At 45.3% G+C, this 16754-nt stretch overlaps 1 protein-coding gene across 3 annotated transcripts in view; it reads left to right on the top strand.

The window, feature by feature from the left end:
- Positions 1 to 14163, top strand: part of fam222aa (family with sequence similarity 222 member Aa) — a 92151-nt gene extending 77988 nt beyond the window's left edge. For all 3 annotated transcript variants that reach the window (XM_085786882.1, XM_085786881.1, XM_085786880.1), the window contains one exon: positions 10613 to 14163. In XM_085786882.1, coding sequence (XP_085643008.1) covers positions 10613 to 12084 — 1472 coding nt within the window. In that variant the 3' untranslated portion in view covers positions 12085 to 14163. The remainder of the gene's footprint in view (positions 1 to 10612) is intronic.
- Positions 14164 to 16754: the final 2591 nt, after the last annotated feature.

The following is a 16754-nucleotide window of genomic DNA, read 5'->3' as shown; positions in this document are numbered from 1 at the left end:
TTTAGGGTTAGGGCGTGCTTTTTTTTCGCTGACCTCTTGATGCCAGCTCCAACTCTGAACCTTGACTTCTACAGTATTCGCCTTTGCACAGATTTCTAACAGCCAGTTCTCAACACCCCTCACCCATAGAGGAGACATAACAAACCCAATGTCTACCATGGAGCACCAAGTTGTTTATGCCTTTCTGTTGTTGCTAGGCAGTGAAAATGTTTTTGACCCATCAGGTAACTTGTTTTTTGTTAATGAAGTGATAGAGGAGTGTGTTGGCGCTGTCAGCCAGTGAGGTGTGACCCAGCAAACCTCAAAATACCTCTCAGTGATAGAATCTGGAGAGCAGATCTATGCAATAAATGTACTGTTCTGATGTTTCACCACGGGCCAATAGCTGGATAAATGATGGTATATTAAATAAGAAACAATGCAGGCTTCACCTTTAAGGAATACTTAAATTAAAACATGTTGCCTCTGCTCAACACTGAACCACTGACATTAAATCTTTCAAAATAGCTTTCCATCTTGAAAATTTAAGTTTCCTCTCCTCTCCTCTCCTCTCCGTCTCTCTTCCCCTCTCCGTCTCTCTTCCCCTCTCCGTCTCTCTTCTCCTCCTCTCCTCTCCTCTCCTCTCCTCTCCTCTCCTCTCCTCTCCTCTCCTCTCCTCTCCATCTCTCTTCCCCTCTCCTTCTCTCCTCTCTGTCTCTCTTCTCCTCCTCTCCTCTCCTCTCCTCTCCTCTCCTCTCCTCTCCTCTCCTCTCCTCTCCTCTCCTCTGCTCTCGTTGGCATGTGTACTGCAGCGGAGTGCCTTGTTGTCTGTGCAGTGTTAAATATTAATTGGGAATCAGTGGAGGACTTGTCTCCTAAATGATAGAACAGAAGGGCCCGGGCTTGCCTCAGGCAGCCTGCAGGCGCCTTTCTTCTTCCATTTACCTGCAGGCCTGTGCACCAGCACTTCCTCCAGTCTGACAGGCCTGCCCAGGCGCCTCCAGCCTCCCCTCATCTCTCCCACTCGCTCCCCTTTTTTTTCCATCCTCACTGCTCTCTGCTCTGGTTCCTTTTCTTATCTCTGTATGCACTCACAATCTCTACCTCTGGGGTCTTTTACTCTAAACCTGTGTGTGTGTTTGTGTTGTTACTGTGTCCATTTGAGTTTGTGCATGACTGTGAATGCTGCTGGCTCTTAGCTGTACATGTAAGAAAATATTGTCACAGCGCGGCATATTCTCTTACAGACGGGAATGGGGGGTTTGACATAAATCTTTCAGGTCAAGATTTTAGCTTGTTGTGTTTCATTCTTGTCTCTGCGTCCTGCTTTGCTCTTTGCCTCATCACTGAACGGTTTAATCTCTGTTTCCTTTTTGTGATGTTTCCCCATAACTATCCTCACAGTTTATCTGTCTTTTTCCTATCATCCTTGTCATCTGCAGAGGTGCCCCGAGACAAAACAACTCTGGCACCGGCCGCTTCTTTGTGCACCGGCTAGATCTAACTTGTAGATGACTGTGCCTGATGGACCTAACTAAGCTGCAGAGATTTATTTGGAAAATCAAACCAGCCTAACCTGCTGTCATTATTTTCACTTTGTATCTATTTATTTACACTGGAGCACAGCTAGTCACGACATCTATTGAAGGTGTATTGTGAAGTGGCAGGGTTGAATGTAAAATAGAAAAACATAGATAAAGAGGAAAGGGCAGCATAGAAGCAGGATATAAATGGAGGTGAGTAGGGGGAGGGACTGACTCTGATGCCATAGGAATGAGTTCACAGGCCCATGAGCACAGGCCTAATCGCACATGACAATATCGGCTGGTGTGCCAGTCGCAATGCATAACCACCCCACTGCTTGTGCTGACTCGGGGTATTTGCTGATAAAGCTCTGCTTTCTAGACCATGCTGTATGCACAATGAGGGTGGCCCAGGCAGGCCCGAGGGCTGGCTCATCACAGGCTGCCCACAAACCAGGGCCTCAGCCCCCTCATCTATATAGAACCATACACTCCACTAAGCCCTTTAGCCAGACTTGATTATTAAACAGTGAGCAGTTTTGTGATGAATATAGTTATTTTTTCCATTTATAATCCATTATGTTGCCCATCCAGGCCCATAAATTATTGCAAACGGAAAGGGCCTGGTGAAACTCTAAAATGAGGTCGCGGCTGTGAGGGGGGCTCTGTTCACAGTGTGAAACTCTCAGTGTTGATATTATTCCATTGAAATGCCCTTTTTTAATGGAGAGGGGTGGGGGGTGGCTGCCATAGGAACAAACATTGAGCTGGTTCTTTTTGTTTGGCCGTTTTTGTTTACGTAGTGCGGCGTGTAGTGTGAGGTAAACATGTTGCCCCAGTTTCTGTGTTTGTTTGGTGCATGGGTGTCCTACAGAGGGCCTGACATGGCCAGGGCTGGCCCGCATTCCTACATGGCTCAAAGAGGGCGTAAACTGCCCGCTGGTGTTGTTTCTGCTGGACGCTCAGCTAGATTGTCAGTAATGAACACGTGCGGGGATTTGAACAGAGAGGTTGGATCCTTCTCTATCATAGCATGCATGACAGAGAACTAAAGGCTTTAAAATGTGTGCCTAAATATCTTTCTCTTTTTGTTTTTTCATAAGCCATCTTCACAAAGGGTAGTGCTGATGATAATGTTTTTGATTCCCCGGAGTGGCAGTAGGTCTGCTCCGGTGGTGCCAGTGGTGTTAATGGGGCAGGAATGCAGGACGAGTGCTTTCCCACGCTGTTAGTTTTCTTCTGCCGGGCGTGTTTGAGACGAGGCTCTGGGCCGGCTAGGCTCTGCTAATGCAGCCAGAGTGCAGACAAATGGAAAGTGACACTTGTGTGTGTAGAATGGTATTTGTGGTGACGCTTTGACTACAGATAATAAAGTGTTCGCCCTGAGGTAATTTCGCCCGGCAAGCACCCCAGATGAAACTCACTTACTCAGAGAGGGAGACGGAAGAGACAGAGAGGGGGATGAAGAGACAGAGAGGGGGAGCAAAGAGCAAAGGAGGAGCACAAAGAGATAAAGAGAGGAGGGAAAAGAGGGTGAAAAAGAGAAGGAGCAGTAAACGAACAAGAGATGTGCAGAGGGAAATTCAAGTGTTTGTAATGTCAATGCGTTATACATCAGAGGATGCAACTGTTGTTTCAGCGAGTGGTGGATTTTGGAGGTCACAGAGCACAGAAGGTTGAGATTTGTCCTTGTGTCTCCACCTAATTTGAAGTGTTTCATGATTATTCACCTGCTTTTTAAAATGATAAATAAAGGAGCAGGTTTGCAGCTTAATTGGCTTTATGGTTTTTGACAATTAATGGTTATCAGTGTTGTAGCTGCTAAAGAGAAAGGATGTCAGGTTCATCTGGAGGTTTAAAATATTTGAATCAGCCATCGTTAACTGTGTGTGTGTGTGTGTGTGTGTGTGTGTGTGTGTGTGTGTGTGTGTGTGTGTGTGTGTGTGTGTGTGTGTGTGTGTGTGTGTGTGTGCGCCAGGCCATGTGTACAGAGGAGTCCTTCAGGATCAATCAATTCTCAGTAATTTCCCCTACAGCCCATAAAAGCCAGGTCTGTCTGGAAGGAGCATGGGGTTGCCACATCAAACCAGCTAATTAATTTTCATGGCTGATTCAGTAACATCTGGCTTTAGAGATAAATTCTAACGAGAAAATGTAAACATGACAGTGCTCTGGTGGTATAATATTTCACTTTTCTTGGGAGGAAAGCTTTTATAATTTGAACCCAATTAGCAGTTTTGATTGGACACATTGTCCACCATCACATTATACACACACGTGAGACTGTAAAAGAATTATTATATTAACAGACAAACATTTTGCATGGAAAGTGAGGACAGATCTTGTTTTTCTTCTGCTCCTCCGTGGTGTCATCTGCACCTGTGGACCTTATCTGTCTCAGTGTACCGTATTAACCACACACGTGTACTGCCTCACTGCAGGCTCACTAAATGACCTCATGCCGCAGCCTGTGTGAGGAGGAAGCCAAAATTAGGCTCTCAGTTTGGTATTTCTTCTATCTGCTTGTGTAGGAAATAGAGAGATTAAATCTTAGATGAGATTGGCTTTAATGAAATGAAAGATTAGATTTAGGAGTTTCATCCAAGTTTTTTTTAACTCTCTTTTAATGATTAAATCCATTTTTGACATTGTGCCATGTCTGCGTGCCTGTGAAGGATCAGTGTGCAGATTGCTTTAACATTCTCATTATCCTCTTTGCTATTTGTGAAACATGTTGGCAGGTTAAAAGTCCAATATGTGGTTGCAGTATGGCACCCAGCATTGAAAAATGTTGTCCAACTACTGCTTCTATTTACATGGTGATTCATCAGTTTAAATGCCAGATTTTCTTGTTATTTAGTGTCTGGTGTTTGATTGAAAAGTAACTGTATGTGACTATGACCTGTTTAAAGACAAATCTAGAGAGAGAGGATTGAGGTGAAGAGCACTTTTTTTCCCGGCTGTCTTACAACATGGCGTTGTTTGATGATTGTGATGACACAAGCAGCTGTGAATTCAGACAGCTCTATCCTCTGAGAAATCACTACAGTTTGATTTTTATCTTTGTAATTATAGATAGCAAAGGCCTGACAAATAATTTCCTTGATTTTTTTTTGCCTCCCTGTGTTGTTGCACAGAAAATCAGCCTTGAGATGAACAGAGGGAGATGAGTGTTCCTAAAAATGGCTTTTCTGATATCAAGCAAGCAGCAGGGTTCCTTTGCCTTCACGTGCACTTGAATTGATTAGCACTCTGGCTGAGGGCATATTCAACATGTCTGCCCCCTGCAAGGCTGCTCTTCCCTGTTGATCACTGGCTCATACATGTGCTTCCTCCGCTCTCTCTCTCCTCAGGAAGCTCCTGTGGGGCACTGAGGCTTTGATTGACTGGCGGCCGAGGCCAACAGGACGCCTCTATTATTATCATCTCTACCTCGGCAGAGGGGCGGGGGGCTATGTCCAGGGGGTCTGGCCGACAGCCCCTGCTTTGTGAGCCCAATAGTCAATTAGAGGCAGCACACTGCCGGAGACGAGTGGGATGCAGGGTTAATTGCAGAGGACCAAACAGCTGGCTCTATCAGGGCCCATTGTGTTTGCAGCAGTTGTCACGGCAATTGAGGCCTGGCTGTAATCGCTGACTAATCAGCCCTGTGCCAGATGACACCTCCATTAGCACAAGGCAGGTATTGTTCAGGACGTGAAGCAGCCTCTGGGTAGCCCCTCCTCGCCTGCCTGTCCTTTTACAGCAGCTAACGGAGATGGAGAGACTATGTCATAGACCCTGATCCTATCTGGTAAGAGCTAAACAATAGTCACAGGTCGAGGGTTCTTCCATGGGACAATGCTGCTGGATATCAGCTGCAGCACATTTGACGGGTCAGACTTTTTCCAAGCTAAGGGGTTTTGACGTAAAGGATTTGAAAACTGCTTTGGCCATGAATTATTAATTTGATTAACTTCATTACAGTGAGGTTAAGGGCAAAATGGCCATTAGTGGTGGAATGTGGTACTAGACTGTGGACAAAAAGGGGCGTCCCGCTGGCCCAGAGGTCACATAATTGAAGAATGGCCAGTTTCTGAATCCTGTTAGGAACCTTTGTTGCATGCAATTCTCAAAAAGAGAGAGACAAAAAAAAAAGACCCAGCATATATACTAGCTGCATGATGAGCTCAGCAGCTAAAGTCTCGTGGCTCACACACATTTAACAGGGACGGTCGCTCTCAGGGGAAGGGGCTCAGAGAGAGCCTGGACTGAACCTGACCCCTTGTTGTCTTTCATCTTTCTGGTAATCTCAATGCCTGGTGTTTGCCCTAACCTCATCACAGACTGCGCTCTGTGTTTGGCTGGAGTTTGTATGTATTATGCACTCGTTGTTCTGTGAAAACTTAATTGCAGTTCAACCGAACGCTCCTTTCCCTTCATCTAAACAAGCCCCCCACTCCCCCACCCCACCTCCCGCTCACCATTGAACATGGTCAGAGGGGATCAAAGCGTGCGGTAAGGAGGGATACAGACTTGCAGGAGTGAGTGAGGAAACGCTGAGGGCTTTTTGATGTGCTGGAGCATTTTCTCCACTAATAAGAAGTAACTTCTCCAACCTGCTCATAATTTCAGAACACTTGGAACACTAATAAATGGGCATTTCTGGCAGTTCTCTCAGACTTTTTCCTCTGCTTATTCATTTAAACCTTAATTAAAATGCAAAGCATTCTCATGGTCTTCTGGATTTGGTGCTGCACTCTCACACAGTCTCTGACTCCCTATCTCCTCTCTCTTTTTTTTTTTTCCTCCGTTGCTTGCCCACCCCACCCACCTCCCCCTCCTTGCCCCCTCCTCACCTAACTCCCTGCTCTCATACTCTCCGTGTCTGCCTTTGCTTCTTGTGATCAACACAATTTGACCTCTCACTTGGAAGAAGTGCACAGAATTTAATGGATTTTTTACAGTCTAATCTAACCAGTTCCCTCTTTATTGCTGTTTTGTACCCAGTGGACCTCATCTTTACCAGAGACCCCCCCGCCCCCACCCCCCAGCCGCTTCCACCGCCTCCTCCACCCTCACACCAAGAAAATTAGTTCATCAGAATTCAAAATGTACTGCTGGCTAATTAAAGGAGTGTTAATTGAGTGTTCAGAATTGGGTACCCCCTTCACCAAATGCACACAGATGTGCACACACACGCACACACACACATGCATACACAAAAGCACACACGCAATCACAGTGACAGAACTGAGTACACCAAGGACGTTGCGCTTGGGGAGTTTCATGCCAATCAAAAATGGAGAGAAAGGAGAGTGCCCATCCTCCAAGTGAAATGGGATTTCTAGATCATATCATGGCCTACTGCAGCTCAGTCCGGCTCGGTGCTGCCATGTTATCCTATCCCAGCCTTGCTATCTCTGTCTGACCGCTGGAGAGTGTAACGCTGCACAGATAGCCTCTCTCACTGCGTGCATCGTGCTAATGAGGGATGGCATTTAGAGATGTGCTGCTCTGACACATGGGCATTGTGTGCCAGGCACTGGGTGATTAAGGACGAAGGTCAGCCCATTAATTGCCTCCCTGCCATCTCCGCTCCCTGGCGCGTGATCTCTCAGAACTAATGCATGTGTTTGCCTGAGCTTTTATCTCATCTCCAATGAAGTTCAATCATATTCTTTGTTTGTTTACATTCCTTTCATGTGAAAGTTTTTTTTCTTGCTTATTGCAAAAGCAGTGCTAGCCCAGGTTCCCCTGTTCATTTACTATAAGCTGTTTCATGTGCTTGGGAGTGCACATAGCCTCCTGCTCTCAGGAAGGGAAAAAGCATATTCTTCCATCCCCAGGGGAAATAATTAATCCTTACAAGGCTGTCGCATGTCGAAATGAAGCGAGTGTGAAGCATTTAGCCCAGGAGGCATTGCAGGCTGTCGCCCGCACAGGCACCTGTTGTTGTCCCTGCCCTACATTTCATGAGAGAGCGCTGAGCAGAGGATAACAACATGCTCCACTGATGGCAAATGAGACACACAACTGCAGATGCAGGTTTGTGTGTGTGCGCTTGTGTATGTGTGTGTGTTTATGCCTCTGTTTTCATGTGTTGCGTTTGCATGCATGATCCACGCTGGAGAATGTGCACAGGTGCAGGAAACCCCCTGCCTTATGAGGAGGTGAGGGCTCACACAAAAGGGGCAGTGCTGGCTGCCTCAGAGGGTGTTTATCAGCCAGCACCATCTGTATGCTGCTGCTCATAGCTATGATCTACTGCAGCCTAAACCAATAAGTCACAGAGCGTCAGCCTAAAAAGAGACTCTCTCCTTTAACCTCCATGTCCTCCCTTATAGACTTACTGCTCTGGAGGAGAGAGATGTGGAGACCCTGCACATCAAACACACAGTGTGTGTATGAGAGTGAAATTACGCCCCGGTTTGTGGCCATACTTACTGTAATCAACTTTGCTATAAAATTTATACCATGGAACTTTTTAAAGAAGAAGCTGGAATCAGAAGCATCCAGATGCTCATTTGCCTCCTCCTCCTCCTCTTCTTCCTTTATGCCTGTGGGTTCTAATAACCGGAAGCCTTTGTGGAGCTGAGATGGGTTTTGTAGGCCTGAAAGGCCTCTAATCCCTGTGGCCTGTGAAGTGTGAAACCCTTTGATGCCAGGTTGGTGTGCCAAAGGCTCTGCCTATTGACAAACAAGGGCCAAGCTGGGAAAAGACGGAGGGAGAGGGCTCCCTCGTCTCTCTCAGAAGAAATGCAGGCTCAGGCATGGAAAATATGGACTCAGTCAGTGAGAAGGAATAGAATTAGCCACCCTTTAATGAATTTCCTGGCTGTTTTTATAGTTTTTTTTTCTCATGTGGCAGTAATTAGGTGGAATGATGGGCATATTGCAGCTGGGGGCTTGTAGGGGCGGCAGGGCACAGGCCCTTGATATGCCTGAAAGCCACATATCTTTCCTCATTTAGACCATGTGATGATCAAAGATGTTTTTTTGCCCTCATGTAAAGAAGATCAGAAAAAATGCTGCCATTCCATTTGCATGTGGACCAGCAATGTGCTTTGAAATGAGCATGTTTTTCTCTTCTGAGCAAATGAAATAAGTCTTCTGTCAGTTTTCCACTGCAAGTCAGAACATCAAAGCAAATGGCACTGCTGTCACCAGGGAAGCAGAGCTTTGCCTCAGTAAGGTTGGTTAGATCTCAGATAGGCTGGTCTGGCACACTCAGCCTAGCCCATTAGGATGGCACCAGGTTCCCTCGCTCCGACTAGAACTAAGTCATTAATGTCAGGCTTTTTGTTTTTTTTTTACAAATTAAATCATAATTTGAAGTCAAGTGTTTCTGATTTAGAAAGCATGTTGTCTGCAGGATGAGCCAAACTGACTGAAAAAGGTCTTGCACGAAATTTGGCTTGAGAAATTTACATTCTCTTGTCTCTGCTGTTAAATTCCCAATTTATTTCTTGTATGATATGGATCTTGTAGATTTAATCATTTTCACAGTGGGAGACCCATGGGGTTGTTAAAATGAACTCCCCATGCTATCTGTAATGGAAGCAAAGGAATGAGAATTGTGACTACTTGGCTGTGGAGTCTCTTTAAAATGATTTTGCAATAGGAAAGGAAATGGAGTGAGTCCTAGTCGCAGGCTGCACCCTGCAGACTCCTTGGGTCGCCAGGACATTTGCTGACGGCACAGTTATGGCAGTTAATTTTTCTGCGTTTTGTTAGCTTTTGCATAAAAATGTCATTTTTGAAGGGGTTGCAAGTCATTTGTGGCAGCTGATATATTGCTTGTAAATTGAGTTCTTTTCCCAACCCCCCACCCTTTTTGTTGCACTGAGCTAAGTAGCCATGAAATTGCCTGAATAATGTCGTTTAAATCCAATCTCACCGCGGCCCCTCACCTCTATGTGCAGCCCCCAAACAATGACACATGGTGGGGTTTTTAGAAATTGCCATTTTCCTGTTTGCCACCTCAATTCACAATGCCCAAGCATTGGCTCATTGAGCAAGGGCTATTGCTAGTCTCACTTGCCACGTTCACTGTTGAATTGAATTTTGGAACTGGAGTGGTTTCATATGGCAAACAGTGGAACTGAGCATGTACTGTACGTGGACATTAATAGCAAAGCCTTTGTGATAGGAGCGTACACCTGCCTTTTGTCTCTTCCACAGTGTGTTATTCTGTTCATTTAAAATACATAGTAAATGTTGTGGCCATCAATAGCACATGGGCACAGAATGCATGATTCTGCTTCTCTTGATCATTGAAATATTTCATGGACGCACAAACCGTCAAGCATTCTTGACTTGGCTTGCTCTGATATAGTTCACTTTAACCAGGCTAGTAATTCCCGGTAGATGTTTAATTGGTTTTTTTCTGAGGGTCTCTCCACGTACTCCTGAATTGAATAAATGTGGAAATTCTGTGGCCAAGGGTAAGACCCAGTAAGTGATACCACTTATGAATCTCAAATGTGCCACTGCAATTAAACAAGCTTTTATCCCCTCCCCTCTGTCCCTCCTTGCCTGGTATCCAAGGCTAACCCAATTCAATGCTAAAGAGAGTCCGAATTAATTTCACAATGCACTGATTTAACAGCGCCTAAGGTACCAGGCTTTGACAGAATGAGTTTTTAAAAAGATCCATTTGTCTAGGGATGAACTTCCACAGGAGGGTGTGAAAATGAGATGGAAAGAAAGCTCAAATGGAGGAGCGGAGTGATGGGACATAAATGAATGTCAACCCTGATTTACAATTTGCAAACTCTGTTTGGATTGTTCTGCAGTATGTCTGCTGTTTACATCTGGTTTTATTCACCTGCTCTTGTAGAAACACTGACATTTTGTAGTGTGCACTTTAGATGTAGTCTCTGTAATGCTGCCAGGTTTTTGCTGTTGCAGCAAAGTAGTGCTTATTGCAATTGATTGATTGATCTGATTTTGTGGTTGCCATTGCTGTCGGCTCCTTGGATATTTCTGGTAATTAACCCCCCCCCCCCCACCAGTCTGCTATTCTCTGCCTCTACATAAACAGCAATTCAAGTGTGACTGTGTGCATGTTTTTTTGTTTTTTTTATCTCAATCCTTTCCCTCATACTTTTTCTCTGTTTGTCTTGTAGGTGAGCTTTTGGTGCCCACGCATTCTCCACGCTACCCCACTGCGGCAGAACTTGACGCCTTCGCTCAGAAGACGGCCAACAACCCTCTGTCCATCAAGATCTTCCCCACCAACATCAGGGTTCCCCAGCACAAGCACCTTAACCGGACTGTGAATGGATATGACACCACGGGGCAGCGCTATAGTCCCTACCCACATCTCCACACGGGAGGCTACCAGGGTCTGCTCGCCATCGTCAAGGCCTCTGCCTCATCGTCGTCGTCGTCAACATCTACCTTCGTCCCTTCAAAGGGTGTCCTCAAGAACTCTGAAGGCAGACGGACTAAGCTCTCTCCCGCCCACATAGCTGTTGCCCCATACCCACCCCCCAATAGTAGCACTTTAGCCAGTGGCCACGGCCAAATGGTATACCACACTGGGCCCTCAAAGCCTCCAGAAGGCCCCGGACTGTCAGTTCCCCCGAATGTCACTGTAGCTGGCTCAGTGATTCCTGTAACAGGGGGCCGAGGCCTGGCCCTGCCCGCACAGTCCAACCTCCCCTCCATCCAGAGCATCATCTACCAGATCAACCAGCATTGCCAGGCCCAGGCTTTGCAGCAGGTGTGTCAAGGGGCTGCCACTGCTTCGTTAAATTCTAGCCCCTCCAAGCAGGGAACGACTGTCATGGGGGTCTCTTCTAGCTCCTCAGGTGGAGGCTACGTGGTGGGAATGGGACCCCAGGCTAACATGGTGTACACAGGGCCGGGGCTGCCGTCTCAGAACGCAGAGGCGATGAAGACTGGCGTGTACGCAGACGGTATGGACTACATTCTTTGGCAGAAGCAGCAGCAACAACATCAACAACAGCAGCAGCAGCAGCAACAACAGGCTGTGCTCCGCATGTACAGTGGAGGCAGCGGAGGAGGGGGCGCCATCAGTAAGTCCCCCGAAACCTGCGTTCCAGGGGGAGGGATCATGGCGTCCCAAATGTCCTCCTCCTCCTCCAGACCGTACCACCTGACAGCCAGCGCCAGCGGAGGAGGCGGGCTGGACAAAGTCAGCTCTTCCCCTTTGAACTGCGTGGGCATGCATGGAAATTTCTCAGTGGGTCAATACTTTGCGCCGCCATGGAACAGTGTGCTAGTGACACCTGACAGTGACTGCTACAACACCCAGGAGCTTTTGGGCACCTCCACAGGAGGGCCGGCCACGGGGCACAGAGAGATGGGCTACCCCCACCACCACCACCACTACCACCACCATCACCACCCTGCTATAGACAGCGGTGGGGGTTTGTGCTGCAGCCTGCCCAGCAAGAGCATGTGCAACACATCTGTGCTGAGCAGCAGCTTGCAATCTCTGGAGTACCTGATCAACGACATCCACCCACCCTGCATCAAGGAGCAGATGCTTGGCAAAGGCTACGAGACTGTGTCTGTGCCACGTCTGTTAGACCACCAGCATGCACACATCCGCCTCCCTGTTTACAGATAGAGAGGGGGAAGAAGAGGAGGAAAAGAATCAAGAGTTTGTGAATTTGTGAAGAAAATCAAAGTGAAAGAACCAAGATGTTTTTTTTTTGGGCTACGAGTGGCACTGCTTTAACTAGTGTGGGAGCTTAGACAGGGGCAGTTGTTGTGCTGTGTGACCCTAGGTTTGGTGGTTTTCAAGGCAGGCTGTGGGAATCACAAATATGAAAGGTGGTAGTGCTTGCCAGTGGGAGAGAAAAGGGATTTCAAGATTCTCCAGATGTTCCATTGTGTGGTTTGCCAATAGGAATTTTGGATTGATTTTCTTCTGTTTTTATTTTTTTGTTTGTTTGTTTCTTTTTGTGATTTTTTTGTTTGTTTTTTGTTGTAATTGTTTTACTTGCCTGAACTTTTTTTGACGAGTATCATAGCGTGACATGAAGTGCATACGGCACTTGTTTCCCCTTCGCAAATACTAAGGATGAAGCTACTGTGTAGGTTGTCACTGAAATGGTCTTAAAAGGGCCAAAGTTTAGGGCTGCTCTCAAATCCAAAACTCTGTAACAGTGCACACATAAACACACATATACAGATACTTTTACAGGAGAAGAATAAGACTATAGGCAGTTCTCGGGTGTAATGTACAAGTATCATAAGGTTGAATTAAAAGGGTAGTACAATATTAGTTATTATTGCTGTTATAATTGATACATAAATTGCACTGCTTGAATCTTGTTAACTTTGAAGTTTGGAATTGGGTAGTTTGGATATGATATATTTAAGAAACTTGAAAACTTGAACCTATTTTTTGTTGTTTTATATATTTGTAGGTATATTATATGCATTGGCTGCTATGGGGAAAAGTGTCTCAAATGCTTTTTATTTTATTTTATTTTATTTTTTTCCAGTTTGGTTTTTATGATTTAATAATTCCTCCTCAAGCTGATGTGCAGTTTCTTATGTCCTGGTGTGAGGCATAGTTGCTGCTTTTGGTTCTGTAAGAACCTAGTCTGAGAATTTCTTTTTTTGTTTGTTTCCTAACCAACACTGGAATCTACAATAAATCTTGAAATACTTATTTAAAAAGAAAATGTTGCAAAAAAATTCAAGAAAAGAAATGTTACAATGAAGAATGTGATTGGGGGGGTTATCTACATAACCTTACGTGTATGTTAATGTGTGTATGTGGCTGAGTGCATGCGCGTGTGCATTTTTTTCTCTCTCTTTTTTTTTTGTTCCTCAAAATCCTCAGACTTTTTTTTGTTGTCATTAAAAGATTTCTATCACCAAGACTGAAAAACTGATACACCAGTCCCATAAACATCATATCTGAGTAATGTACAGGAGATCTTTTGCAAATCTTGCTCCCTTTTATTGGACGCTTTAGATATTCGCAGGAGCTGGTAGAGATCAAGATCTCACATCATGACTCCTTTATAACTGTAGTGACGGTACTGTAGCCCCTTCCACTGTCAGGTGTTCTTGTCATGACAGAGAGAGGCAGGCACAAATGGAAATCCTATTTTGGGGGAACTCCTCACCCCTGATCCTGCAAACAAAAACAAAATTAAAACAATCATGCCAGTCCTCTGGCGTCAGATGAAACGCGACGACGCTCACTGCTTTCCCTTGTCCTTTTCAGCCCCTGGTTGGGATGCATTTAGCCTGGGCCAGTCTTAACTTGATGATTCAGAGCAGTGAAATATTTATAATGACTGTGAGATTCCCTTGAATGTACTGCACTTAAATTACTGCGATGTTTCATTGCCTTGTGGGACTCAAGTGAAAGAGAAAAATTGGATCAGTGCAGCAGTCCTCTGGTCTTAAATTAGCATTTCTTTTGTCAGTCAAATTTCAATGCTAAATTGAATTTATTAACTGGAGAGAGAGATTCACAGCTTTGTTGTGGGGAAATACTGGCATCAGTCTAGATTTATGAAGTGCAATTATTATGACTGTATTAACATTTTTTCTCTGAGCTTACACCAAAAAAATGTAAACTACAGTTGTCAATACATTCCCAATGTACCACATCCCTAATCCCTATTCTTTCTTTTTTTTTTCTTTTTTGTTTTGAGGTGTAAAATAAATTTCTTTAAGAATATATTCAGAGGCCACATCTTGGCTTTGAAGTCTGTCATTATTTTTTAACGTATGTCCTCTAGAGCTAAGTGGGAAGCAAGTGGGCCCTTGTTGCAAATGCAGAGTGGAGCGTTGTGTCTGATGTAGATCCTGTACTGTACCATAGCAGTAAAACCTCGGCCACTGAGAAATCCTAGTATACTTAATTGATATTCTTTTAAATGTTTACACTTTGGCCATCCAAAGATAAAGAACAGGCAGCATTGTTGAAAAAAGAAAATATTTACCCATGAATCCTGAAGATGTGATAGATTTTTTTTTTCTTTCAAGGAAGAGGCAGGAATTAATGTTTCTTTGATCATTTGCGCTCCATAAATAGACCTTTTTCTCCCTCAAGATAACCCTTGCTTAATCTTAACTATGAACCTTAAATTTTTGAGCCACTGTCTTTGAAGGCTGACAAAGATTTCAGCCTAAAGAATACCAAGCCCCTTGGCTTAAATTTGCACAGTAAGCCTCCTTAACATTCCAGTGAAAATTTTTCATGTTGTTTCAACAGCTTAATACCCCAGCCACAGTCTGATTCCAGCATTTTTCTGTCTTGTAGAAATATTTTGACAGATTTACAGATACATCCCGTCCCTAAATCCCCTCCGTTTGGCTTCTGCATCCAAGCATTAAACCCTGTCACATGATGTTGAAGTGAAGAGAAGACACTTGAGGCAGTGGAGTTTCTGGTGTCTGCCCTTTCCCACCAGTGGAGGTCTGAAGCACCAGGCCTCTCTGCTAATGGGAATATTGGGTGACGCCTGGCTGTTGGACACTGCCAGTAGAGAGTATTCATTCACTCAAAGGGTTGAAATCAAAACCCTTTTCAAATAGCAAGGGATTTCCTATTAGGTACTGAGAGGAATCTGGCCATTTTGAGCCAAGTTCAACTGAATAAAACAGAGAAAAGATGAGACAAAATATGATTTTTATTGCAAATGGTTGATTTCAAAGCAGTTTTATGAAATAGAAGGTGGTGTTTAGTTACTTTTAACATCTTTTCTTAGTAGCCAGATTTTCTACTGTACAGGCTCCGATCTGTCTGCTCCCCCCCTTTACACACATTAATGAGCTCCTATTGATGGGATGCATCTTAGCTCTGCATCTCTGGTCCATTCCACTATTCCCGATTTGGACAATGGACGCTTAGCCCATATTAGGATAATAGAATTAAATTTCAAATAGATTTGTGCCTGAGCTGATCCATGCACGGTTCACTCAGCTGCAGAGGCAGAGTGGCATATGGCATGTCATTATCTAAGCCCACCCTCCCCCTGTCTGGGGCCAACAGGGTTCAGCAGTGCTTAAACAAACTGAAGGTTAGGACTGGCTGGCTGGCGTTGAAGGGGAGGACAGCAGGGTTTGGAGGAGGGGGTGCGGAGGGGGTTGCTAAATCACAGCCTCCACAGCGTCTCAGAGGGCCTCAGCACCACACCATGGCGCCTTGGCTCAGAGGCCTGCTTTAAAAGCTGGGCTGTGTTTGATCGAGGGGATTTGTTTTCTGTTGGATTATACATGGTTGCTCCCTGCCTGGCTGAGGGGCCCGGTGCAATGTGACAGATCTCAGCAAAGGGGGAAAAAAAGAGAAGAGGGAGAAAGATACAGGGAGGGATTTTACAGGGGAGAAGCCTCGAAGCATCAGTAATCAGGATAATTGCCATGTTCCTGGTGCTGGTTTCAGCCTCCCCTCTCTGGCTCTGCGGCCTCATATTCAGATTCAAGCTCTGAAGAAACCACCTTTCTCACTGAAAGACTTATTGTGCCTCAATTTAGTAAATTCTAGTGAGTAAGAGCGTCGTTTATAATTAAGTTTTTAATGCTTGGAAAGTTATGTATCCCAGGAAATGATGAATTACAGCACTCAAACACCATCTGACTGAGAACGTTAAGATCTATCACTTATCTCTGTGGCTACAGACTATTGACTGTTAACACGTTTTCAAGGGCAATGAGATACTCACAAGGAAGGCCTGAGGGCAAAGTGGAGGGAAATTGACTTATGCCGGTTGTAAAAATCCCTTCGTAAATCCCAATAAGTCCATGAAGACCTTAACCCAGAGCAAAGGTCTGGTTGCATATTATGCACCTTAAACACTGCTGAAGGAAGGAGAGCGGACGGACGCGTTCAAAGCAGGGTCGGCTCTCTTTCACTGTCAAAACAGTGGGGACGGGAGGGCAGGGGAGGGTTAGGAAAAAATAAAGGCAGCTGCTCGCTCTGTAGAGTCTTGGCGCTGCTTCTCTAACCTACAGATGACAGAGGAGGGGTGGGGGCTGGGGGAAGTTGGGAGGTTGATGTCCCCTCTGCACCGCTTTGGTCAACCTCAGTCATGTCCCCTGGCTGCCCTTGGACCCCTGGGGCTCTCGTCTCAGAGTCCTTCCCAGCATCCCTCCTTAGCGGCAACGATAAGATAAAGTCATGCGGCCAGTCCTCTCTATTTGGCTCCTACCTAGCAAGAAAATACTTTAATCAATAATTCAGATGGTCCTGGGGAGGCTTGTATAGTTAACCCACCAGCTTTATAGCTGTATTGTACAATATCGGTGAAAGATTTGCTGTTTTGCCAC

This window comes from Trachurus japonicus, chromosome 9 (genome assembly GCF_045865225.1).
Source record: "Trachurus japonicus isolate A0001 chromosome 9, Traja_1.0".
NCBI lineage: Eukaryota > Metazoa > Chordata > Actinopteri > Carangiformes > Carangidae > Trachurus > Trachurus japonicus.
The sequence above is the reverse complement of the archived record's forward strand: the minus strand, read 5'-3'. Positions and strand labels throughout refer to the sequence as shown.